General features: G+C 40.1%; 1 protein-coding gene across 2 annotated transcripts in view; it reads left to right on the forward strand.

Moving 5' to 3' along the window:
• The window catches only part of CHD7 (chromodomain helicase DNA binding protein 7), a 152,096-nt gene that overhangs the window by 80,989 nt on the left and 45,457 nt on the right, over positions 1–25,650 (forward strand). For both annotated transcript variants that reach the window (XM_077492755.1, XM_077492756.1), the window contains exons 3-12: positions 952–1,141; positions 1,527–1,664; positions 4,993–5,055; positions 8,050–8,105; positions 10,931–11,045; positions 14,460–14,543; positions 16,220–16,357; positions 16,457–16,578; positions 20,255–20,498; positions 22,398–22,574. In XM_077492755.1, coding sequence (XP_077348881.1) covers positions 952–1,141; positions 1,527–1,664; positions 4,993–5,055; positions 8,050–8,105; positions 10,931–11,045; positions 14,460–14,543; positions 16,220–16,357; positions 16,457–16,578; positions 20,255–20,498; positions 22,398–22,574 — 1,327 coding nt within the window. The remainder of the gene's footprint in view (positions 1–951; positions 1,142–1,526; positions 1,665–4,992; positions 5,056–8,049; positions 8,106–10,930; positions 11,046–14,459; positions 14,544–16,219; positions 16,358–16,456; positions 16,579–20,254; positions 20,499–22,397; positions 22,575–25,650) is intronic.

A 25,650-nucleotide genomic window follows, 5' to 3' on the forward strand; every position in this document is an offset into this window, starting at 1 on the left:
GTCTTGGTTTGCTCACCCCTTAAGAATTCCCTTCATTGGAACTAAGGGGCCAAGCCCAAACCCTGAAAAACAACCCCAAACCATAACCCCCCCCTTCCGCCAAATGATTTGGACCAGTGCACAAAGCAAGTGCCAGTGGGAATGTCTGCAAAAATCTGACCATTGGAGTACTGGCAGGCCATGCGCCTACCGCAGCAAGAAAACTGACCATGCTGGGAAGAATGCGCTTCCAAGCCTAGCGTGGTCTGTTTGAAATGGGAGAGCTGGGGGTTTGGCAAGATCAATGGATATTTCACACACAGGGAAGCAATGCAAAGAGACCTGATACTTTTTAAGACAAGTACATGGTACAACAGACACTTAAGGAATATGAAATGTTGATGTAACATACACTTTAACTGCAAGTGATGCACTGCACTACAGGATTGGCAGTATAAAAACTCAAGCGAAGGAATATTATTGGCTTTTGTTTTTCTTTGCGATTTTACTTTTTTTTTCTTAATTTATTTTACTTGCTATTTGCAAGCAGTCTTGCTATATGGATCTCCTTAACAGAGGGAGCAGTGATTAAGGGGGAATAAGGAAACCTTAATATGGGATTTTTAAATTGGATGTGATCACAGCGATCTCTAGTAGACTTCTCTTGGTTCCTTTAGGCTGACAGTCTTTTGGCATTCCCCTTGTCATAGATCGCTCCTATATCATGTTAATACTCTTCGACCATTTCCTGTATCCTGTCTGGGATATATATCTTCTGCTTAGTTAAAATATATAAATATATATTATTTATTTACATTTTTGCGCAGCACTTAACAAAATGGAGGCAGACATTACGGTTGCATAACAATTTGGTACAAGAAGAATCCGATATATTATTTCTTGTTACTGTGGAATTTGTATTACACAATTGTCAGAAATTAACTACAGCTTTCCTTTTATGTAAATTTCTAGTAAGTCTGATGCTGAGGGAAGTGCACAAAAGAAGAAAGTTGTCAAAGTAAAGCCTGAAGGTGCTGAAAATGAAGAAAGTGCAGAGAAATTGACTACTACTCCACCCCCTTCATCATCATCCTCACCACCTCCACCACCAGCACCAGCACTACCACCAGCACCAGAAGAGGAGGATGACTCTGGAATACAGGTAATAACACGCTATACCTGCGTTGCATGTTTCGTAACCATAGCCTATAGGTGATCTGCAGGCTGCTCACAATCACCATTCTATCAGGAGTATACCATAAGTTAGAGCCATCAATCGCAATCTAAAAATATTAAGATGATAGATATCTCCAGATATTCGAGAAACGGGGAAAAAGTAATCTTAGATTATTTTTACTGTGCTGTGTATTTTTTATTTTATTTTTTTTAAGCTCCAAGTGTCCTCTATGTGTACAGTTCAACACCCAAAAAAAGAAAAAAAAAATCTCAGTAATGCTACTGAATGAGCTACAGGACTTTTTAGTGAAATGTAAGGATTCATGTGTCCTATTGCTTAAAAACAACAAAAAAAAAACTTTTATTTACAGAAAAGGCGATCCAGCCGACAAGTTAAAAGGAAACGCTATACAGAAGATCTGGAATTTAAGATTTCAGACGAAGAGCCTGACGATCTTGATGGGACAGGAAGAGACTCTCCTTCCAATCTATCACAGTCCGAACAGCAGGTAAGTGGTCCTCCCTGACACCATATAGCTGTTTTGATGGCAATGTGACCAACCTCGTTAATTTCTTCTTACAAACAGTTGGAATTTCTCCATCTTTGTTTTGGCTATTGTAAATCAAATGAGTGAAAATGTAAAAATAAGATTTCTGGATGTTGCCATTTGCTTCCATTACACACTCGATGATTGCAAATCTATAATTAATATAATTAACCATAATGTTTGCTGGTGTTTTCCTTTATTTGGCCCTTATGGGAAATTGTTTCTAAATCTGTGCTAGTGAGCATTTGATTGTTATGGTGTAGCCATCCCCTGCTGCATTGTACATACATCATGGGAGGTCTGTTTATAAAGATTAGTGGGGTCTTTTTTTTTTGTTTGTTTTTTATGAATGTTGCTGTATTTGTGCAACTTTTTTTTTTTTTATTATTTATAATTGTACAACTATTTTTCTTCTAAAGAACAAATTCTTTATTTCCCATTAGAATGTCCAAAGACATTTTTTTATTGTCTATTTTTCAGTTTTATCATTGAAGCTACATAACAGCTGACTGTAATATTTTTACAGTAATTTTTGTACAATTTTTATACTTTAAACAAAAAACAAATCTAATGGCTAATGACAGATATTGGGTAACGAAAACCATCTGAAAGAAAGAACTTTGTTTTTTAACTTTTTTTTTTTCTCAATATGACGAGCATAAATTAAATTTTCATTGTAAAAAGTCCTAAAGCAGATAAGGTAGAAGTGCTTTAAAAGACAGTGTTAACGTGCAACAATAGTAACAAATGCCTAATATGCTTTGATATTGCAGTGAAAAATCAGTACGGATGTGATGCTTGTATATGGGATATATAGAAATGTGTTTTATTTTCCCAGTGATAGCAGGCTAGTTCTGGAGTGGTATCAGTGTGATTATCTGCCTTAGCAAAGGCTTAAAGAAATCTCCTGAAAAGCAAGCTGTTCTTTGAACCATCGCAGCCTATTACTGTCCATCCATTCCTGATTCAACAGTGCTTGCAGCGATTGAGTCAGCACAAAATTGCCTTAATAGAAAGCGCTGGGATATTTTACAACCTGTGCTGCTGAGGATTCAGTTTGTCTCTGCTAACCAGGGATGCTCTGCTTTAATGTGCTATTCATTACTCTGCACATTGCACTCTTAACTCTTTTTAGAGTCTTGAGTCTTCCCCCCCCCCCCCCCCCCCTGATATTGATTGGTGGATAGCGTTTCATTCCCATAGTATCGAAATGGAAACGCTACACTTTATGGAAAAACACCATGTTGATCTGCTGCAGAACCACTTAGAATTAATCTTTAGAACAAATCATTTGACAATCTATTGATTGGTATTGATTTTGATATTGATTTTTTGTTTTTGTTTTTTGCAATATTTATTACATTGTCTGCTCTTTTTGTAAAATGATTGTATATGAAATTATCATAAATGCGAGAGTGGGGTGGCTGGGGATTCTTTTGGAGCCATACACTTAGATATTGTTTGGTTCATGCAAAATTATTTTCGGAATACATTGTCGGGAGTTAAAGCAGACGAGCAGCTAACGTTTTGTAAACTTATGTTGCTCCAATGTGAACAATTAGAGGTGGTTTGATGGTTAATAAAGGGTTACACTGGAAGAAATTGTATTTGAGAAAAGCCTTGTCGGGTCTGTTTAAAGTGGTGTTAAACCCAAAAACATTTTATTTTGCAAATGAGCAATTCTTAAATGTGATGGCTGCATTTGTTTTTGTTTTCTTCACGCTTTTTTTCCTTTATTTTCACTTCATGACCCAGCCAAGTACGTCTGTCCTTAAACAGAACATGCGGTCCTTCAAATGTAGTAGTTAGTGTTGAGGCCATTTACCACTGACAGGCTTGCTTACCTTTATCCCACAAGAAAAAAACCTTGCTGTAACTGCATTGTAAGCTGGAGTTTGGATTCAATTTACTAGTGTGTTTAAATTTGCTAGTGCATCAAACACTCTCCTCCCCCTCCCAAAAGAAAACTAATGCAGCCACCACATCTAATGAGCTGCAATATATATTTTTGGGTTTAATACTGCTTTAAGTTTGTCTCATGCAGATTGAAGCTCATACCTTTTTGATCTGAAGATAAGTGAAACAAAAGTAACAACGTTAAACTATATGCATCTACCTTTATTTATAAACACAGCGTCAGGCTACTTGTTTTTGGATAGCTGCAGCTTCTAAAGCTTCTGTATTTGCATCTGAAATAGCCGACAAAGGGGGAAAGGGCAGAAGGGCTGGGTATACTTTTGTGCATGTAGTGTATCCAGTGTTCACAAATTAGGGCTATTCATATTCTCTATTTGTTGGTCCCATTTATCCTTATCATTGAAAGTAAAAGAAAATCACAACGTTTAAGTTGTCCCCAGAAAAGTAATATTAAATCTAATGTGGACACTAGTTCTGGCGGCCTGGGAAGCCTGGGGGTGCCTTAATTTGCAGGGATTTTCTCTCACTTCCTGTTTGGCCCATGGGACAGGAAGTGAAGGGAAATCTCCCCAATGGGGCACAGATGGCAAAAAAATAAATAAACCAACACCGGTAATAACCCTCCTGTATGCTATCCAAAATGGGGGGAAAAAGGCAACTTTTAAATTACATATATCTATCATATTGAGAAGAAAGTTCATCTAGATATGATCTGTTGAAACGGTGTGCCAACAAGTATGTTTTTGTTTGCGTTCCATTTATTAAAGTTGAATGTTGGTGCCACTGGCTGCATGTACTTGCGGTCAATCCACAACAAAATGTATCTTTACTTTTGCAGTTGGGTCTGAAAGCGAAACGCCACCAAACAAGGAGAGGCAGAGTTTTTCTTCCCCCTCCAACGACCACCATCAAGGTCTTTGTTTTCTGTGACCCAGGCAGGAAGATCTTATCCACGGTGTTGCTTACTAGTTCAACTCTCTGGAGTATATTCCGATGAGGAATACAATAGGGGGCACCTTATATCTGCATTATGGTGCCAGTGGTCTGCTGGTGTATTCTTATTTGGAATATGGTGGCTGGACATCTAAGACGGGAACAAAGTTGAGCTATCACCAGAATGTCTGATGAGTATGTATGTAGATGGAGATCTTCCTGCCAGTGTCAGAGACACAATACAGGCCTAACACAAGTTTGAAACCTTCCTCACCCTGTCCAAAAACCTCAAAGACCAGACATTAGGTGTAATGTTTCATGTTTACCCACCAATAATTCTGCGAACTGCCAGCCCATGCATGACTTTGTTCTCATGGTTCTAACCTACATGATGCCTGTATTTTAACTAGAACCCTTCTCTGGTTGATTGTTCTTTTAGGAAGCTCTTGATGAAGGACCTGTTGTGGAGAAGATAATGAGCAGCCGTATGACAAAGAAACTGGTAATTGTTTTTCTTTATATGTTAAAAACGTGTTTAATGTCAGATTTGTGTGTTGAGATCTGCAGCAGACAGACGTGTGTTGGGCCGCACAGTGGATTTGTGGTTAGTGCTTCTGCCTTGTAGCAATCGGAGCACTACCTGCATGGAGTTTTGTATGTTCTCCCTGTGCTTATGTAGATTTCCGGAGTACTCCGGTTTCCTCTCACACTCTGGTAGGTAAATTGGCCCTACTAGGTGTCCCTATGTATGTGATATGGGACCTTAGATTGTAAGATTCCCTGAGGGCAGGGGCTGATGTGAATGCACAATATATAATTTGCCAACACTATATAAATATCTGTAATAAAGTAGATTAATTTCCTGTGCACAGTAAAGGAAGTGGTTTTGTTAGCTGAACCACAATTTTCTGTATGTCTTTTTTCTTGGTAAAGTCACCAGTGAATTGTTCGGGTGTATGCTTGTGTCTGACAAAATGGCTGCTTTGCAGTATTCAAGCATATGACTCGTGCTTCTGTTTGCTGTTCATATTGTGTCTGTATAGCGATATTCCCCGAGGGGGCTGTGCGTTTGCTTGTCTTTTTTTCTAGCTTTTTCTAGCTTTGTTTTTGACAAGCCTATATCTCCTATTAGATTTTTTTTTTTTCTTATGCTGAAATTGTCAGTCAAAGCGTTTTAAACAGTTTGCACATTTGAATAGAGATTACAGTTTAGTTGTATTTTATTATTCACACTTCATCTCTTTCCTTCTCACACTTTCTAGATACTTAACATGTATTTTCCAAATATACATAAAATAAGGCAGGTGCTGGTGGTAAACAATACGGTGTGATTTACACGTGTGCTAGCTTCTGTAGGGACACACTAGTAAGGCTTATCTTACTCAATGCAGCCAGCACAATTTCCTACTGTTATTTCCGCTTTATTTTCTTTCTCTGGAGCAACCCTTCTATTTTTGCTGCAGTTTCATGCATGCAAAACTACCCGGCTGGGGAGACTGACCCACTCTGTGTTCTAGGGATCGTTGTAATCAAAGTAGAAAATAATAAACCCAAAATTGTACATTTTGCCACTGGCACCAGAATAGGTAGGAAAATCTTCCAACGAGGACACCTATCCTGTTTAGGTTTCCTGTTGCGTTTCGTTGGCAAAGGAGAACCCCCCAGGTTAGCTTAATACTAAAGCTATCAACTCTGTTTGCATGTGGAGGAAGTCCAGTTCTCACTCTCTGTGCCTCCTCAGATGTAAGTCCACAGGTCTTATAGATCCCAGTGCTGCAGTCATATCTCTGCCCCCCTCTCCCTTTGGCCATTCCCAAAGCATAGCCTCAGAATGACCTGGAGGGGAAGGGCGCAGAGGTGCCAACGCAGTAGCACTGAGGTCTATAAGGCATGTGTGCTCACATCTGAGCAGGCTTAGTAGACGTTTTACTTCCCCTCCCCCTCCCCCTCCCAATGCAATAGAACAGATTTGTCTGCTGTGAAGCCAACCCTATTTATTTTTATTTTTTTTCTGCCTGAAGTCAGGCTTTAAACATCTGAGAAGCATCTGATGGAAGCAGCTATTCTCTCTCAGGCTGCATACTAGTTGTGAAGAATTAAATTTGAACCGTCTCGCGCTGTCATCACTCCAGATTTAGTATACAGCCATGAAGAGGAAGACTAGCTGGTCTCTGATAGAAGCTTTGTGGAGCAACTAGAAATATGTAAGCATAGCCCAACTGGCATATGAGGCACTTTACAAAATTCTAAGGAAGCAAAAGAGAAAAAAAATAAAATAAACAGCACACTTTAGTTCTATTTGTATTGGTTTTGTCAGGCTGGAGGGTTTATGGTTGAATGGTGCACTGTCCCTTTAAGCATTTGCATTTCCTGGCATTATACATACAGTAATGTTTATTGTGCATAAATTGAATTGCTGTTTATATGCCCCATGCGTGAGCTTAGCTGGCTTTAGTTTGTGCACATCTGTGTTTTTGTCCAGATCCTTTCAGGGGGAGATTCCTCTCCTAGGCAGTTCTATGGGGATTTACTATCTGTGTTTTGAAAGCACTGGAGACTGCTCTGTAAAATTCACTTTCGCTTTGCTATTGAACCATTACTCTTTCTAGTGTACGCTCGCTGACATCGTCTTTTCAGGAATTTTCTTCCTCGCGCTCCCATTGGCTTCATTCACATTCATTCAGCTCTAGTTAAAAACAGCTCCTGAGAAAGTGCAGACTCGCTCTTTCAGCATCTCTCAAATGAACGTCTTAACTGGTGTCTTAACCGCCGTGGTGAGAGCATTGTATCAAATCCGATTCAGTCATGCCCTTAGTGATGTCTTAAGTGCGAACACGAAAGCAATATAAATTGTCGACCACAAGCATTTTGTAGTCAGCGGTTAGCTTCCTCTCAACACACAGGCACACACCCCGTAGAAGCCAATTGTAAAAATGCAGCAAGACTGTATTGAGCCAGCCAAAAATAATACATTTGGCATTAGGGAGTGCAGTTGTTAATTGGCTGCTGCCTGAGAAAATGGTACACTTGGCGTCTACTTAACGCTGTGGGTTTGGCAGCCAGCCAGGTACAGGGTCAGGCCGTTGTGAATGAAAACGGCGTGCAGCGAGGGAGGAGTTAAACATTATTCATGTCTCAGATATGACAATGCAGAGTCAGACAGCTGTTCTTCAAGGGAACATTTGCTTTTTATTTACAAGGGTTTAATGGTTAATATCTTGATGGTACAACACACGGCATGTGATATACATTATTCTGTCTGAACACATAAAGAGTCACGGAGAACAGAGTCTGCAGTTCAGATGGATACAAATCATTTTATTACTCATAATGAGTGGAATCCTGCTAGAGAGACATAGCTGGCTGGCCGGATTACACATTATGAATATCTAAGACGTCTGTGCTGCTTGTGACTTTCCCAGCCGATTGTGCTTGGCAATGATTCACCTATGTTCATTAAAACTCTGACTCGGAAATGTGCTTTCTTCCCTTGTAGCTGGAGTCTGGGGAAGAAGTAGAAGTCGAAGAATTTTATGCGAAGTACAAGAACTTGTAAGTAAATTGTTTTTATCTCTGTAATATTGCTCAGAGGTGGGCAGTCTGTGGCTCAGTCTGCAGTCTCAGCTGGGTGCCTGGGAAATAATGAATGTTGCTAGGAAGCCTTCACAATATGTGCTACCTGTACTCCCAGGGGTACTTATCATATGTCCGGTGGGGGGGAGGGGTCCTGCCTTTCACATGACTGGCTTTATGCCACTCTGAAACTTCAGGGAACACTTTTATACAAAACCAAAGGAGTTACTGGCATTTTAAAACCAGAAGAATCCTAGTATAGTTAGCTGTCATAACTAATGCATACATTCTTGGGGGTAGTTAGCAGACCTTCACCTTTTTTTGTTCACTTTTTTTATATTAATCTTGTCCCCTTCCTTTTCACAATTGCAAAAGGATTTTTTTTTCTATTTTATAGGATAAGTTCACCATATCAGAAAAAATAAATGCACAAATGTGCATTTATTTTTTCCTGCATGCGCCTGCTGCAGGGCTTATAAATTAACTACGAGTGTTCATCACCCCCCTTGCAGTTCAATCAGCACTACCAGTTATCAGCTTCAGTGGCTGACGGGACTTGTAGTTCATTCATTCTGGGAGCTGTGAATTAATGACACATGGCCACACTTTTCAGAAAGTGACAGCAAGGAGATATTCCCTGCTCGCTGTCACACTGAAGGGAGGGTGGGGATCGGGGGAACTGGCAGAAAGAGCTGGAACAGATTGGAGGTTCCACAGTAAATATGGATCTCTCATCCATGTCCTTTATCCCTTAAGGCTTTGGGCCAGTGTACCAAAAATGCATACCAGAGAACCAGGTAAATGCAATGTTGCAGAATAAAAGACTCAACGCAGGACCTGGTATGCAGACGCAGTGCAGCAGATCACCACAGAACATCACTAGATTACTTGGGGGGTGTGAGTATGTTGTGGACACCAGAGCCAAAAAGGAAAAGGTGGCATATACAGGGGCTGGACAAAATTATGGAAACAAGTATGGTAAAATAACAAAATTGTTACCGAATATGATGTTGGACTGCCTTTGGCATCCAAGACGGCCTGAATTCTCCTGGGAATTACAAATATATGTCTTGGATGGTTGATAATATAATCTGATACCACTCTTCATGCAAAAATCCAGGTCACAATTCTGCGCAATGTCCTTTTGTCTCTTTCGGTCAGTTGACCATGTTGACTGCACTTATGCTTATCAGGCAACGTTTTCCAGGAAACTGTATATGCCGTCATAACCTTTCATACTGTATTTCGAAACATCACAAATTTCTAACTACAGAGGCATCAGGTAAGCAGGCACTGACAATTTGCACTCTTTGAAATGTGCTAAGTTCACACGGTGAATGAGGACAGTGAGGCTTCCTATCGGTTAGCTAGGTGTCTCATCACGCAGCGGAAGCAACGAAATGTTACATCACTTCTGCTTTTGACGTGAAACGTCGTCACTTTCACACCTGCAAATCATGTAGTGTTTTCATATTTTTGTATGTGCTATTGTATTCTGATAGCAAGGAATACAATCGGAATCGGAATACACAGATCAGTCATTGCCTACAAGCTGCTGATTGAATACTTATTTTCCAGTAGGTCTGTTTGACAGAACGAACAACTGTGTACAGCAAGCATAGCTGATATTACAGTTGTGTTAGGCAGCTGCTTGCACTTATATGGGTTTTCTGCATTCTCTTGTCTGTCTGTCGACCCTGCTACAACCATCACCAGGTTATCACATTCTTTCTGTTGCCATTCATGTGATGTTAGAGAGAAATGACTCATTCTGTTCCTACAGGAGGGCAGAGACATGATGCAGGTACTCTGGGAATTCCAGATTGAAGTCCCTCCATACCACCCTCTATACAGGAGAAGTAAGGAGATGGTGGAGGAGGAAGGGAAAGAGCTAAATACTCTGGGGGGAGAATTTCATCCCTACTACTAAAAAGAGATGTAAGAAGCTAGTATCTGATTTCTCCCATCATCTCCCACCCAAAATAAAAAATATCTGTTTTAAATGAGCCTATTTACCGCTTTTGAGTATCTATATATCCCTCTTTATTACTAGCCCATTTCTCAGTTTCACGTTCTTTGATACACGCAAAAACCACGGTTTTATATATAAGGGAAAAAAAGATTTAAAAATTTTGAAAACAGTGGTTTCCCTTTTATGCTTATGAAAAACATGCACAAATCTACCAAGAGACTCCTTTTTGAAAAGTAGACACCCCTTTTTTTATTTTATTTTCATATTTATTTTTTGGCACAAATTTGTGCAAATGAAGACATATGCTGGTATTAAGGTGGTTAAAACATGGCGCTTGGTAATGTAGAGGTCATATGTGGAGGGAGGTGATGGTGAAAGGGTTAAAAACTGTTTCAAATTAAAAGTACTCCAAATGAACAAAAAAAGGTTGCTGCAGCCTACTTATTATATATAAATCATTCATTCAAACATTTATTCATGCAAACATTCATTAATTTTCCCTCACAACAGAGGAAAAGGGAGGGCTTTCAAATGTAGACAGTTGGAAGGGTTTACATTTGTGATCCCTGTGATTGGCTATCAAGAAGCCACCCTGCTATTGTACATTTTACCTATGGTCTGCGCTGTCTTATGACCGCATGATCATAGGCATTGTGTGCACTGGGCACGTGTACAATATAAACACAGTGGCATTTTGAATTGGCTCAGAACACCCTCAACCACCATTTTGCCAGTATGAAACGCGTGATGGTAATGAAGTAGTTGACGTTAAGAGCCACTGTGGTTGCCTATTTGTAAAGCTGGTGTCTATAATTAATTTTCCTTTCTGCAGTTCTTATTTGCACTGCCAGTGGGCCTCTCTGGAGGATCTGGAGAAAGACAAGAGGATTCAACAAAAAATTAAGCGTTTTCGGGCAAAACAAGGCCAGAACAAGTTCCTCTCAGAGGTGAGCTACGTATTGTTTGAATTGTTTAGTGTTTGTATGTGCCAGTGTCACTTTACATGGTTTCAGACAGTGCGGTTCAGATTTCTTTGTGTAATATTCACATCTATAAACAGGAAGTTGGTCGGCTTCCTGTTGTCAGGATGTATATTGCGGTCTCTCCGCTCTGCTTCATAATAAAGAATAGTGGGATGTCCTGATATACTGACAGGCAGCTTTCTCTTCTAGGAAATCTGGTTAAATGTATGACTGGCTTAAATGCGTGCATTACATTTGAGGAATAATTTTAATGATTTTCCTAGAAAGCTTGCCGGGGGGAAAAAAAAGGGTTTATGCTTTTGAGACGGTGAAGAAAATCAGAGCTGATGGTCAAGCTAGGGTCATATTCATTACTCAGAGTGGGTGGAGTGTGTGATACTCGATCTGTGTTATTACTGTTGGGGATTGCTATTTTATTATGGTTGGAATTATTGTTGCTGCTGAGGTTTTCATTATTTCCTTTCCTTTTCCCAAAAGCCGATTATTCACGCCAAACCAGTGGTCATTTTTTATTGTAAAGTATAGGAATGTCTGGATGTCCTAAATAACTTTAAAGTGGAAGTTCACCCTATAATTATATCATCAGTCATATAAATGTGCACTTTCATAAATGTATACACCTGTGCAGGTTCATGCATAGAGGTCTATTGAAATCGCCCCGAAATCACCAAACGTAGTGCAGGAAATACTTTTGGAAATCGTTGTGGAGCCACACCAATTGGACGCTCCCCTTGCCGGCAATAGGATCCGATTTGACTTGTCAAATCACGCCGATGTGAACGTGGGCTAACTGTCAAAGCTTAATTGAACAAGCTGAAATTAGAAGCTGGTTACTATGCACAGCTTAACCAGATTCTGTGTATGCTAGTTGTAGTAAATCTCTCCCCCATGCGTCATCAGCAGTGTCTATTGCTGATTGCTGGACAAAAGGGGTGCAAAAAAATTGAAACATGCTATTGTTATTATTATTATTATTATAATACAGTATTTAGCGCAAACAGTTTGCACAGTTACAATACAATTCAATACAGGAGGAATCATAGCCCTGCTCGTTAGAACTTACACTCTAGTGCTATGCATTTATCAAGGTACATGTTCTACGGTATTACGGCTGTTTAACTTTCATAGAGAAATTTCAGGATGAAATTCCACTTTAAAGTGTTGCTAAAGTAAAAAAAAAAATTTATTTTTTTAAATCAAAATAAATAACTTGCACATCGGGACTTGGCCCCGCCCCCACTTCCTCACTGCATTTGATTGACAGCAGCAGAGGCCAATGGCTGCTCGAGTGCTGTGTCAAGAACAAGTTAGGGGAGAATAGATGCAGCCATGCACGATGCTGGCTCTATTCTCCCCTCCCTTCCATTTTACACAGGGTGGGCTTGGAGGCAGTGAAATAGAAAACATTGGAATGCATTAAGATAAAGTTTTTAATTTTGTTATCACTAAGTTTACCTGTCGCCTACAATATTCAAAACAAGTTATTTTATCAACTTGGGTAATGATATACACCAGGTACTAGAGATCTTTCTGAAACGTGGTACCTCATGCCAGGTACCAGGAATAAGAATGGTCTATTCTTTAAATTGCTACAAAAATGTAGCAGGAGGAGTAAGATCACAGACTGGAGCTTGGAGATTTTTGTATTACACTCCTGCAGTGACCAAGGGATGCCCATGGGAAACCCACATCAACCCCACCTACCGCAAATAATACACTGAGGTTTGCAGTTGATCCCACTTAACAACAATGTACTGTATGCTGGTTTATTCATATGGCTCTTTCAGAATAATTTTGCGTATAATATTGTAAAAGACCCTTTTCTCAATATATTACATTCAACAAATAAGAGGTTTGTGGATAATATCTCAGATGTGAATGCATTGTGCTTTCGTCTTGTTCCGGCTGTTAAGCCATTCGAAGGGTTTACCCCGTTCTCTCTGAGCTGGACCCATTCATGCATATTCCGTTCTGTATCACTCCAAGAGCTAATTATGCCAAGGATTGTGGCTGTCCTTCCCAGATTTGGACAATTGCCCACATGGGTCTAACCTTCTGATCACCAATTTAATTTCACTTAGAATTGTATGCCGAGTCGAGCAAGGGTCAGACTGATGAAAGTCTTTACAGGTTCCATCTTGATCTTCCCCTGTCATTCAGTAGAAACCAGGACTAAAATATATATTCTGTGAAAAAGGGAAAAAAAAATCAAAACTTTAATTAGCATTGGCATTTTCTGCTACAATAAAGCTTGTAAAGGAATCAATGCTTGTAATGCTGTCCAATCTAAATTAAACCTGTCATATGTCAAACATCACATTGGTCTTTCCCATGTGGTAATAAGACTGTTCGTTAAGTAAGATATTGTATGTATATATGTGTGTGGTGTGTGTGTGTGTGTATATGCGTCTGTGTGTGTGTGTGTGTATGATATATATATATATATATGTGTGTTATAAATAAATAACACACACACACATATATATATATATAGTGTGTGTGTATATATATATATATATATATAGTGTGTGTTTGATATAGATATATATACACATACATACATTGAAAAGTTTCCACACTTTTTATTTTAACTTGTATATAAAGGCGCAGTAACTTGAAGACTGTGTATATATTTCACAAATTCAGTGAAAGCCTCCCATTACTGCTTTTGAACATGGTATTAGCCCGAATGACATAGTTAAAGATTTTCTGTGACTTTTTAACAGGTCAGTGATTCAGAATGTATTAAAGTCCCATGGGTCAGCATGACAGCCCAGGAACTAGCATTTTCAAAAGGTCAGCCGCAGCTCCTGCATTTCTCACAGGTTTCCTAGAAGCGTCTGTTACGTAAACCTAAATATCTAGTTTAAAAAAAAAAAATGTATTTATTGAGCAATGTCAGAAGGAAGAAAAACCACGGAATTTAATCCAATTTGACACTGGCTTCCCTTGGGATTTAGAATGCAGTGGCGTGCGTTTTCATCTGGCTGCCAAGTGGTTAAATGACACCAGCACTTAAATTTAAACCGCTCTTTCGCAAGCTGTAGATTTCGAGAAACCGTGTGAGCTATAAGCCTTTTCGATTGCTCATTAGTGAATTGTAATTTCACACTTCATTTAAAATATTCTTCAACTTTCTCCTGCTGTAAAAGGGTTTCACACAGTAATTAAGAGGCCCAGTTAACAAAGTCTGAGGAGTCTCTTACCCTCACGGGGAGCAATCCTGCTGAATTGTAGGTTTTCAATTAGCATGTTAGAGGTTGTCGAGTCGGGTTTCTGTATTTCTGTGACCTGAACTGCAATAATACATCTTTGGTGTAGAAATGTTTCCCTTAGGGCCACAGTAAATAAGATGCTGATTTTCCTGTTTGTCAACAGATTGAAGATGATCTATTTAATCCTGACTATGTGGAAATTGATCGGATACTAGATGTCTCCACCGGCACAGACGAGAATGGAGAGGTAAAGGCATCTTCATTTCCTTTTTTCTTAATTGCAGGATCCTACAAAATTGTAATTGGTTCCTGGCGTAGTTCTGCCTTTTTGTGCAAGGTAAAATTTTGTGATTTTTCCATTATAAATTTTGGCAGTTATTGAATAGCAGACGTGTTGCTTAGCGGTACACGATTTTAACCTCTCCCTGACCAGGTCTTTTTATGCTACACCAAAAAAACGATGTGGTACAAAAAAGGTGTTTGTCAACAAGCTTGATAGTCTCTTGTCATCGAGTGATTAAAAATGTCATGTGTAGTTTAGGTGTGAACAGGCTGGTAATTAGAACATATGAGGTGCAACATTCATCTACAGAATTATTATACAATTTATAGAAGCAGAGGTTCCATGAATCCTAGGACACCTGAGCAATATGAAGGGTTGAGAACAAACAGGGACATTGTTTATCAAAATGGTGATGCGATTTTTGGGGATTTTAATGGTTTATCAAAGTCTTTCACACAGACAGCTGTTCTGCCACTGTTAAAAGCATGTTTTGTTATTTTGATTATTATGATCTGCCATAGTATGGATCAGTTAACCTGCCAGACTACCAAAGAAAAGTTAATTCTAGATTGGCTGCTTTTGTCAAAGATCAACTTTTTTGGTCAACTGGCCTCAGATTTGCAGTCTCACTAGTTTAGTTCAATCTACATTAGAGTGGTTGTAAAGGCTAAACGTTTTTTACCTTCATAGAGATAAAAAAAAAAAAAAACCTGTGTAGCTTCCCCCCGAATCCTCTCAGATGCCCTAATTCTTACCCGAACCCCATCTTGATCCAACTATCTGCACAACAGTTTCTCTCCCAGGTATCTCCCTCCTCATTGGCAGAGACACAGCAGCAGGAGCCATTGGCTGTCAATCACGGCCAGTGAGGAGGGGCTAGGGCCGAGCCATGCTCTGTGTGTTATGGGGACACAGGCAGCTCGGGAGTGAGCACACACAAGTGCCCCCAGAGCAAGATGCTTTAACTAATGCGTTTCACGCTGAACTGTGCTTAATCATTGTGTGAAGTTTAGTGTTAAATGTATAAACACTTGTTCCCAACTTCTTTAACTGTGGCTGGTGGATTTTACTGCAATAAACAAGTGGACCCAGTTTTGGGTCTACCTATAACTAAGTGGAGCGGTGCACCTACATATTGGAGACTAGTTCTGGTGACTGCCAGGGATTTCCCTTACTTTGGAGGGAATTCCCCTCACTTCCTGATGAGGCTATGGGACAGTAAATTAAGAGATCTCCCCATGGGACAGCAAAAAAAATTATAAGGAGTTATATCTTCCCTTAATCTGTCCAAAATGATAAAGTTTTGCCTTCAGCTCCACTTTAAGTATCCTGATCCCACCTCTGCCTGGTATAAGCACGTTTTTCATAGGTTTTTCTCTGCTCTGGCTCTTGGCAGCAGCGTATGCATTTTCGGAACCATTTACATGTTAAATAGCGTAGTTATGTGACCGCCGTATGGATGAAATATATATATATACAGTATGTCAGTTAATAGTTCTTATCTAATCTTTATTGGAGGGCTGCATATAAACCCAGCAAGCCTGGTTTTTCTCTAGCCTTTCACTGTGTATACATCTGTCGCAATGCTTCAGAAGGCATTGAGTTTTCAGTTGTAATTTTTTGACACTGTGCTTGTGCAGCCCGTGACACACTATTTGGTGAAGTGGTGCTCCCTCCCCTATGAAGACAGTACATGGGAGCTGAAACAGGACTTGGATCCAGCAAAGATTGAAGAATTTGAGAAACTCCAGAGCAGAGAGCCAGAAACGGAGCGCGTGGTAAGAATTGGCACAGCCAAGCAGTGTTTTTATTTGAAAATAGCTCAGTTATATGTTCTTTCGGAAAACCACTAATGGGATTTACTGCATTTGAAACAGGAGCGACCTCCTGCCGACGAGTGGAAGAAATCGGAGAGTTCCAGGGAGTATAAAAACAATAACAGTCTCAGGGAATACCAGTTGGAAGGAGTGAATTGGCTGCTGTTCAATTGGTACAACACGTAAGTATTTTTTTCCTACTCTCCTAGCAGTAGCCTTAGTAAACTTTAATGGCTTTGTTTCATGGCAGAGTTTAACCTTACACATTTTATTGGCATCTTAGGATTGAGGTTTATACCCCATAAAAAATGTGGAAAAACCTTATTTGACTGTGCGGCATCCTGTAGAGTGAATCTAGAAAGCATTTAGTAGACATGGCAAGTGTCTGATGCAGGCATTCATTGACCAACTCTAGTTTATTTAGAACCAAGATTTCTTTTGAAAACTACACAGAACCAACCAGTACAAACAATTTACACCTTTTTTTTAAATTTTATTTATTTCAATCTGTTTATTAAGTTTTCCACATGCACAAAGGAAAAACAAGCAAACACATTGTCTGACGCAAAGGGTCACGTATGTAAAGAAACACGAGAACATATCAAAGTGAACAGTAATTAGTGCAACAGTAAGATTCAAAACAGTAATCAGCATTATCTCAAGTGCCCCTTACTGTAACCAGCTAAATAGTCCACGCCCCTACCCACAGGGGGATTCCCTGAAGCAAAGCTTTCTATAAAATGGGGAGGACCAACGCCGTTGCTCGGTTTGCACTGATTATGCTTTTTTTTTTTATTTAATGTGTTTGCATAGAGCAGCTAATGCAGAATCCATATACTGACCCCTTTTTATAAACTTGGTTCTTTTACCTGCCTACCCTCATTACTATTGCATGCTGTTTGATAGCAAAGCTTACGCAGAGCATCAACTGCAGTACAAAAATACTTTATCCCCCCCCCCCCCCCCCCGGGTAAAGCTGAAATTTAATATGCTTTTAAATTGCCCTCTTTGGTTCTGGCCATGCCCCCTCATCAATATATCAATATTCTAATTAAATGTTTAAAAAAATGTGTGCTTTGATTACATATGCTATGTTGAACCCAGTGATGTCATTACTGGGTCTCTGTACTTCTCTATGTAATGCTAACAAATCATGTCTGGTAGGAAGAGCCAGTAGGGTGCTGTGCATAGCTTCCTGAAAACCTCACAACACCCTGCCTAAAGCTGGCCATACATGGATTGTAAATTGTCCTGTTCAGAAGGGACTGTGACTTTCAATCCATATATGGCCAATGTGATTGGACAGAAGTCGATCCACTGATAAACTTATGTTCCACCAATGTGTCAGATTTTAGCCACTTGGTCAGCACTGCAGGCTAAAGACTGTAGCGCTGATCTGTGTATGTTGATGACAGGAGAGTCCTACTTAGAATGCAAAGACTGTGGGAAGTGTGAATGAGGATATCGGGTCAGGTGCATTTTATGGATGGATGTTCTTCAGACTGCATTTGTATGAAAGTGCCCACATCTAATGCTGAGGGTTCATGATTGAAGGAGTGAAAATCCAATGAATGAAATGAGTGGGCTCAGACAAGCTGGGGAAGAAAGAGCTAGATCAGGGGTGTGATTTATGTTCATTCCAATTTTGTTTGTTTAATTTTAAAATGTTTTAAAAAAATTATGGACTTGATGGCAGCTTATTGATTTCATTCACGTTATATTCACTGAGCACGAGCACTTTATTATTGGAAATTGAATATTCGAGATGTATATAGACTTTATATCATCAGGCACTGGATATATATGCATTTCACATGATTAGATATTAGATTTTTTTTAATTGTAAGTTTTTTTTATTTTAATTTTTATTTTATTTTCATGTATATTCATATATGGATTTGTAACCATATTGATTAGCACTTTATGGGGATAGGAATATTTTCATAATAAGTTTATAATATTAGAATGTTGCATCACAGTTACTCTCTGCGATACATGGCGTGACACATTTATATATGTCAGTGCATGTGCACAAGACATATATAATAATATATAGAGTAGATCAGGGGTGTCCAACCTTTTGACCTTCCTAGGCCACATTTGAAGAATACTTTTTTTTTTTTTTGGGGCCAAGGCAGCCCATTCATTTTTAATGGGCTGCTGTTTCTTTGCATTTAATGCAGGAAAAAGGTTCATTCACCATTTTTGAACAGCAGGGACTGGGAAATCATATGGTTCTATTCTACCATGCAATTTCCCATTGGTTCCCACACCCACGCTTTTAGATGGGTGGGGGTGCCATTAAGAATTACTGGCAGCCCGCACATCTGTAAAGAGCAGCGTGTTTTGGCTGTGGATGATTGCAACCTCCTGCAGTAGTGTGAACCAGGCCTAAATTCATGGACACTTTGTAAAATCTGTGATTTTTATCTGTCTGTGAATATCTGCCCATGCAGGCTGCATGACTATAACATGCATTGATGGACAGATGTAAAAATCATGTATTTTACAAACGGTGCTTGAATTTAATGTATGTTGGCAACCCTGGTATTTGCTATGTGTGGAGGTAGAGGGGGGATTGTGGGTGAGGAACAACTGAGATCTGGGGGGGGGGGGGTGCAGCCCATATCAACATCCACCCCCATACAGCCAAGTGGCATTTACTACTTTGGTGCTATGTAGAATCCCTGCTTTAGCTGTTGCTGGTGCTTTTACAAAAACTGCAGCCCCCCTTCATCCCTTCAGCCATTCTCATTTCTACATTCTCTGTTCTGCTACAGCTTGTGTAGATGGGTATATACGGCATCCCCTGCATCCCTCTATGCATGCAAGCTGCGTGGCTGCTCTTCTGCAAGGGGTACTTCCAGACATGCTTTGGGCTGCATGCTGAATTCCCCGGGGCCGTGGGTTGGACATCCCTGGGCTAGATGATGCTGAACATCTTCCATCTTGAAAATGATGCAGGCTCTTGCTTTGCTGCAGCTTCTAATTCACACTCTGAGAAGCTCAGTGTGCAGTGAAATTGCAACTGTGCAAGGCTGAATGTAAGGTTGCACTTCAACTATTTTAGTAATGATTATTTTTTTTAATTTTTTTAAACCTTTCGGCTAAGCATGTTCTATTGCCGTTTTAGACGTAAGTGACACTTAGCGGAACTCTGTTAACCGTTTTGGGGAATGACCGCATTCTACACTTGCACATGGTTCTTCGAGACAGCTGGGCTCCTGTTCTCGTTAGGAATCCCCGGCCTGTAAACATGTGATGGGAATGTTCTGCTTGGCACAGAAACTCTGAATCATAGCAGCACTACATCATAGCTGGATTTACACTCACAACTTACATGTACACGGCACAGCTGCTCGAAGATGATGCATACTTTCCAGGCTAAAGGCTGAAGGGAAAGTTTACCTTCTAACACCATGCGATTATTAAATGACACACAAGATGCATGCTGTTGCGAGGGGTTCCTGGAAGTGGGTGACTTATTTATTTGAAATGTTCATCTGAATCGTGCACTGTCTGAGCATCATGGGACATGTAGTTGAACACTGTTGGCTTGTGAACGGTTTGTCGGACACGTTGGTCATCTTGTGTATATAGTTTTTTTTTTCCAGTATAATACTACACTACAAAGGATTGTTTTAAGGGAAATCATATGGCTGTGCAAATTTATTAGCGGAAAACAGATTGTGTTGGATATCACCATATTGCAATTTTGAGTTCAGTGGTGCACATTTTGCTGTACTGTTTGCTGTATGATTGGTGTACAGGAGCATTGTTCCAAAATAAGAACGTGTGCACAAACAGATTACTATAGCTAGAATTACCTTTTATTTTTTAACCCATTTTTGTATTTAGGCGAAACTGCATCTTAGCTGATGAAATGGGTTTGGGGAAAACAATCCAGTCAATTACCTTCCTGTATGAGATCTTCTTGAAGAGCATTCATGGTCCATTTTTGGTCATTGCGCCACTGTCAACGATCCCTAACTGGGAGAGAGAATTCCGCACATGGACAGAACTGAATGTTATCGTTTATCATGGAAGCCAAGCAAGCAGGAAAACCATACAACTCTATGAAATGTACTTTAAAGATTCACAGGTAGGTTTGATTTGTTACTCAAATCCCTTAAAACATTTAAGCCAACTATATTTAAAGGTCCGCTACTTGTTCTAAAGTGAAAAAATTTCTATTGGGTAAATATATCAGCAGTATTTTGCAATTCGCAATGCTCTTTTATGTTTCTAGATGTGTTTTATTTACACAAGTGTTTATTCCTTACATGGTTACCTGTATATTAAATATTATCAGCATATTAATGTGATCAGGGTCCTTATTAAATTGTTTAATAATTTATATGGACTATTCCTTTCATATCAAAACATGAACAACATTGTTATCTAAAGCAGCTTACCATTAGAAGTGGTGACTGCATTCGTTTTCTTTTTTTTCCCCCAGACCTTTTTTTATTTTTCACCCGATGATCTCCCCTATAAATTTCCTATCCTGGATTGAGAAGCAGCAACACACTGGTCTTCCCAGTGAATGACTGCAGGGGAGCATGACTGCATAAGTCAGAGCATTGGAGGAGAGCAGGCTGAGTTTTGCTGGAAAACTGACCACATTGTGTTCTCATGCCTAGCATAGTCAGTTTGTAGGCTCCATGCACACTAGCTTAAAAAAAAAAAACGCTCCTAGCAGCTACTTTTGAGTGTGGGTTTTTTTGTTTTTTTTCCTTTTTCTTCTAGAAGCAAATGGTGTTATCTTATGTGTCCATGTATGTTTGTTTTTGGGAGTGATTTGCCAGCAGAAAAAACACTGACAGCTGCTAAGCACCAGGTTCCAGCTTTTTTTTTTTTTTTTTTTTCTTAGCGGTCGGCCAATAACATCTTTAAACCAGTGAATAACTGGTTGCTGAAGAGCAGACCGGCAAGCCGGCCACTGCATCCCTAACAACGGATGACTCATCGGCTGTCAGTAGGGTTTAACCCTGACTGCTGGATGTGGGGGTCTGAGACTCCCCCCCCCCCCCCCCCCCCCCCCCATGTAGCCCTGGTATGGTTCAGGCAGGGGGGAAATCCTGCTGACAGCTGATACGTCATTAGTAGTTAAGGACATGGCAGACCCTTTGCCCCTTAACTAGTCGCTGCTACACGCCACACAAAAAATGTTTATTACTAGTGTGCATGGGACCTTAATAGAAAAGCGGAGTGACTGGCAGCAACACCCAGGGATTTGAGAAAAATGAAGCAATACAAAGCACAGGATACGTTTTCATACAAGTCACATGGTACATCAGGCACATAACGGAAATATTGAATTCTGGGCTGACATATTTAACATGTTTTATGTCCTAATAAAAAGGAATTTGTTTCACTGCATTTCCAGCTAACGACTCTGGATAGTCTGACTTTCACCAAGGCACAAGCCAATTGATGCACCAAAGTCAAATATGTCTTTGTGTTCACTTGCTTCCTTTTTGACTAAAACAGTAGTTGTATGTTGTTGCCTTTGGAATCCAGGGTGTAATAAGGAGATCCGTGCCTGTAATGGTTGAGAGTAGTAAATGAATACCTTCGCCTGATATATTTTTAGGACAGCTGCTTCCTAGAGGAAGTATTTTCTGTATTTTTAGTGTGTCATTATAGCTTGTGTTCACAGCCTATAGTTTTCCCAGTTTTCTATCTGTATAACTTAACAGTGTTGGACTTTCTCCTGTTATTAAATATAGATAAAATAAAAAGACTCAGAGTATTGTCAGAATTATACCTTTTAGTGTCTTTAAAAATAAATAAATAAATCTAACGCAAGCTTTCCAAGCACTAAGGCCTTTGTCTAGCATACAGACAGATGAAAGCTGAGATGGAGTACAGAATATGTACACATTCTGAACTCGCACATTGTAGACCGATGAAATGTAAACACGGACATATGGTCCTCCCACCTTGCTCGTGTGCTAACTGATCTTTTTTTTTTTTTTTTTTCCTCTCCTATTTTAAGGGCAAAGCAATAAAGGGTGCCTACCGGTTCCATGCCATCATTACAACATTTGAAATGATTCTGACAGACTGCCCTGAGCTCAGAAACATCCACTGGCGATGTGTGATTATTGATGAGGCTCACCGGCTAAAAAACAGAAACTGTAAGCTCTTGGAAGGGCTAAAGATGATGGATTTGGTGAGTTTTGTCCCTTGTCTTGTTCTTTGACACCGTACATGAGCCAGAAACATATACTAATTGGATATCTATTTAATTTCCATCCCTTGACTTTCATAAGGCTGAATTGTGTGTTTTTTATTTATTTATTTTTGCTCTGATAGATTCCATATAGCCTGTTTGTGCAAAATACCCATGAAGCGGGCTGGTCAAATGCAAATAATTTTTAATTTCTCTATTTTATTGCTATGCAGCAAGTACTGTTATTTGTATTCATGGGAACACCTCTGTACACATCTTTCTGCTGCATCCATCATTTAGACGAGAGCATCTTGTGAGGACAGGAGGTGCCACGTGTGACTGCTGAATCAGCACAGCCAGACTCTGAGGCTAAAGTTGGAACCAGCATCTGCTGTACAAGAATTTGAAATGAGAAGGGAAATGCTTTTCCATACCCTGTACTTGTGGGTTTGGATTGGCTGCTGGCTATAGGAAAGATGTCTGCACAACCTGTGGCTGTCCAGCTGCTGAATTGCACCTCCTTTCTGTAGACCACTATAGCTATATCTAATTCAGGACTAGAAGTTGTAGGGGTGACTGGTACACTGATGTGGGTCTTTTTATCTGTCTTTAACTCCTTTATGGATCGGGAAAATGCTTTGTTAGGCTTTGGCTTGGCCCAGACAGATGACTGACAACATTACAAGGTTACTGTCTGGGTTTTCTCACTGATATAAATTTAGTGAAGAGGATAATCTCATCAAATTGTCTTTAAATAGTTGTTGAATTAGATCAACTGTAATAACACTGAAATATTGCTTAAAGTGGAACTACACTTTATCTGAGCACCACAAACCAAAAAATATATTTGATACATTTTTAATATATAAAGTAAACTCGCCCATCCATCCATGTCTCCATGCTTTATATGTTGAGAAATCACTTTGAAAAAAAACCCTAGCATTTCTGGCCTTGACCATCTTGTGTAAGGGCAGATGATTCATGGTGCACTTCCTGGAATCTACCTGTCCTTAGCTCAGGCATGCAAGTAGGAGAGGGTGTGCTTAGCCGAAAAAAAGCATCTGCCTCTTTCCCTACTAAGGACTGGTATGTATGTTTCTGTCATAACATTTTGTCAATTAGTAATTTTGGTAAAAATTACCCGAATGAGTGTATATTTGTTCTTTGTGAAAGTTATAGAGTCTACAAACTATGGTGCCAATTACGGAAAATTGATCACATCTGATCAGGCCTTCAGTACATCAGGTGTATCTCATTTCTTGAGACACTAACAAGTCAGGAAAGTACAAATACCCCCCAAATGACCCATTTTTAGAAAGTAGACATTCCAAGGTATTGGTGAGTTTTTTTGTTTTTTTTTAAGTTGTAATTTTGTCCCACAATCGTTAACAAAATGAAGATTTTTTTTTTTTTTTTTTTTTTTTGCAAAATTGTCATATTAGGTTATTTCTCACACACGGCATATGCATACAACAAATTACACCCCAAAATACATTTTGCTGCTCTTCCGGAGTATGGGGATACCACATGTGTGAGACTTTTACACAGCCTGGCCACATACAGAGGCCCAACATTGAAGTAGTACCTTCAGGTGTTCTAGGAGCATAAATTACACATCTCATTTCATTCCTACCCACCACACTTTTGAAGGTCCTTGAGCACCAGCCCAGTGGAATTTGGAAAACAAACACCCCAACGTATATTCTGAGGCATGGGCTGCAGATAGGTACTCGGTACTCTGATGGGCTGGTGACGGGTACTTTGATAGGTGGTGACAGGTCCTCTTTATTGGGGAGGTGCAATAATGGTGATCGGTGTACACTGTAAGCGTTAACAAGATGTTACCGCAATCTCCTCCTCGGACATGATCGGTGTGTGAGGAGGGGAAACCGTTACTGCGGTTTGTTGACATTTGGTGATTGGCTATGAAAGGATCACAGCTGATCACGTGGTAAACAGCCGCCGGCCAATGGCTTTTTACTAGTGCCGGTGACGAGTAGTGTTCCCAGGAACATGCCGCAACCAACGTGCAAGCGCAGAGCGCTCCCAGTCGCGCACATGCGCCATGCAAAGTGGGGCGGTACCACCTGTGATCGACCATGACTTCATTATGGCCGATCACGTGGTAAATAGCCATGCCAGGCTGTTCACCCCCCTCGGTGGCGAGCAGTGTCACTGTGACACGCCGCCACCGAAGGAACAGGGATGCGCGCAGAATAGCGTGTATTCCCTGTTCAAATGGAGGGAGGTCATATGACGCCCTCCCAGAACCAGAACTGTGCTGCCTGGCCAACAAAAAAAAATCAGATCCTGGTCCCTTTAAGCAGATTAAACAGCACAGTGCTTGTGCTGTGTAATCTGCCCCCTCTAAACTGTAAAAAAAAAATTTAAAATATTAAAAATCCCCTCCTGACCCTGCCACTTCCTGTATCCCGCTCTGTACTGACCCCAATAATCATCCGCAGCTGTTCTCTCTTTTTTTTTTTTTTTACCGAGCCGCAAGTTTGCATTGCGGGACTATACCGCATTACGGGCCCATGTGAAAGGATCAATTAAAGCTCTATATTTTTGCTACTCTAGCACACAATGACTTTAGGGTGATGTAAAGCAAAGACTCACCCTTTTATACTGTGTTAGTGTTTGTATTTTGATGTACAATTTCCCTATCTTTGGTTGTAAACCTCAGAAAGGAAATATGAACTGAGCACATCCTTCTGTAGTGTGTACACATCTCTTTCCAAGGCACTGCGTATCATTTTTCTCTGCTGCCTTATTTGTATGCACCCTGTATGAGTCATTTCTGACAGGTTTTCCTGACACTGAGTTAAAAAGGTGACTGGGAGGGAGCTCCAAAATTTTAGGTGTAATTTTATATCCTTCGCTCTGCAGAGGGGTGTATTACTTCTCTCCAGTCAGCTTTTAGAGCTGCCCTCACAATGTAGAACTGTGACCCAACATTGTCTGGTGTGCCGCTTAGGCTCTCTAGAACAGGATATGAGTACTGAGCTTCCACCGCTGGGAGTGCTGGCACGGGAGGGAGCTCGTCCCAGCTCCTGCAATCACTGAGGGTTAAAGT

The sequence above is a fragment of the Lithobates pipiens genome, unplaced genomic scaffold, assembly GCF_037356315.1.
Source record: "Lithobates pipiens isolate NorthernLeopardFrog02 unplaced genomic scaffold, aLitPip1_a1.2 Scaffold_19, whole genome shotgun sequence".
Lineage (NCBI taxonomy): Eukaryota > Metazoa > Chordata > Amphibia > Anura > Ranidae > Lithobates > Lithobates pipiens.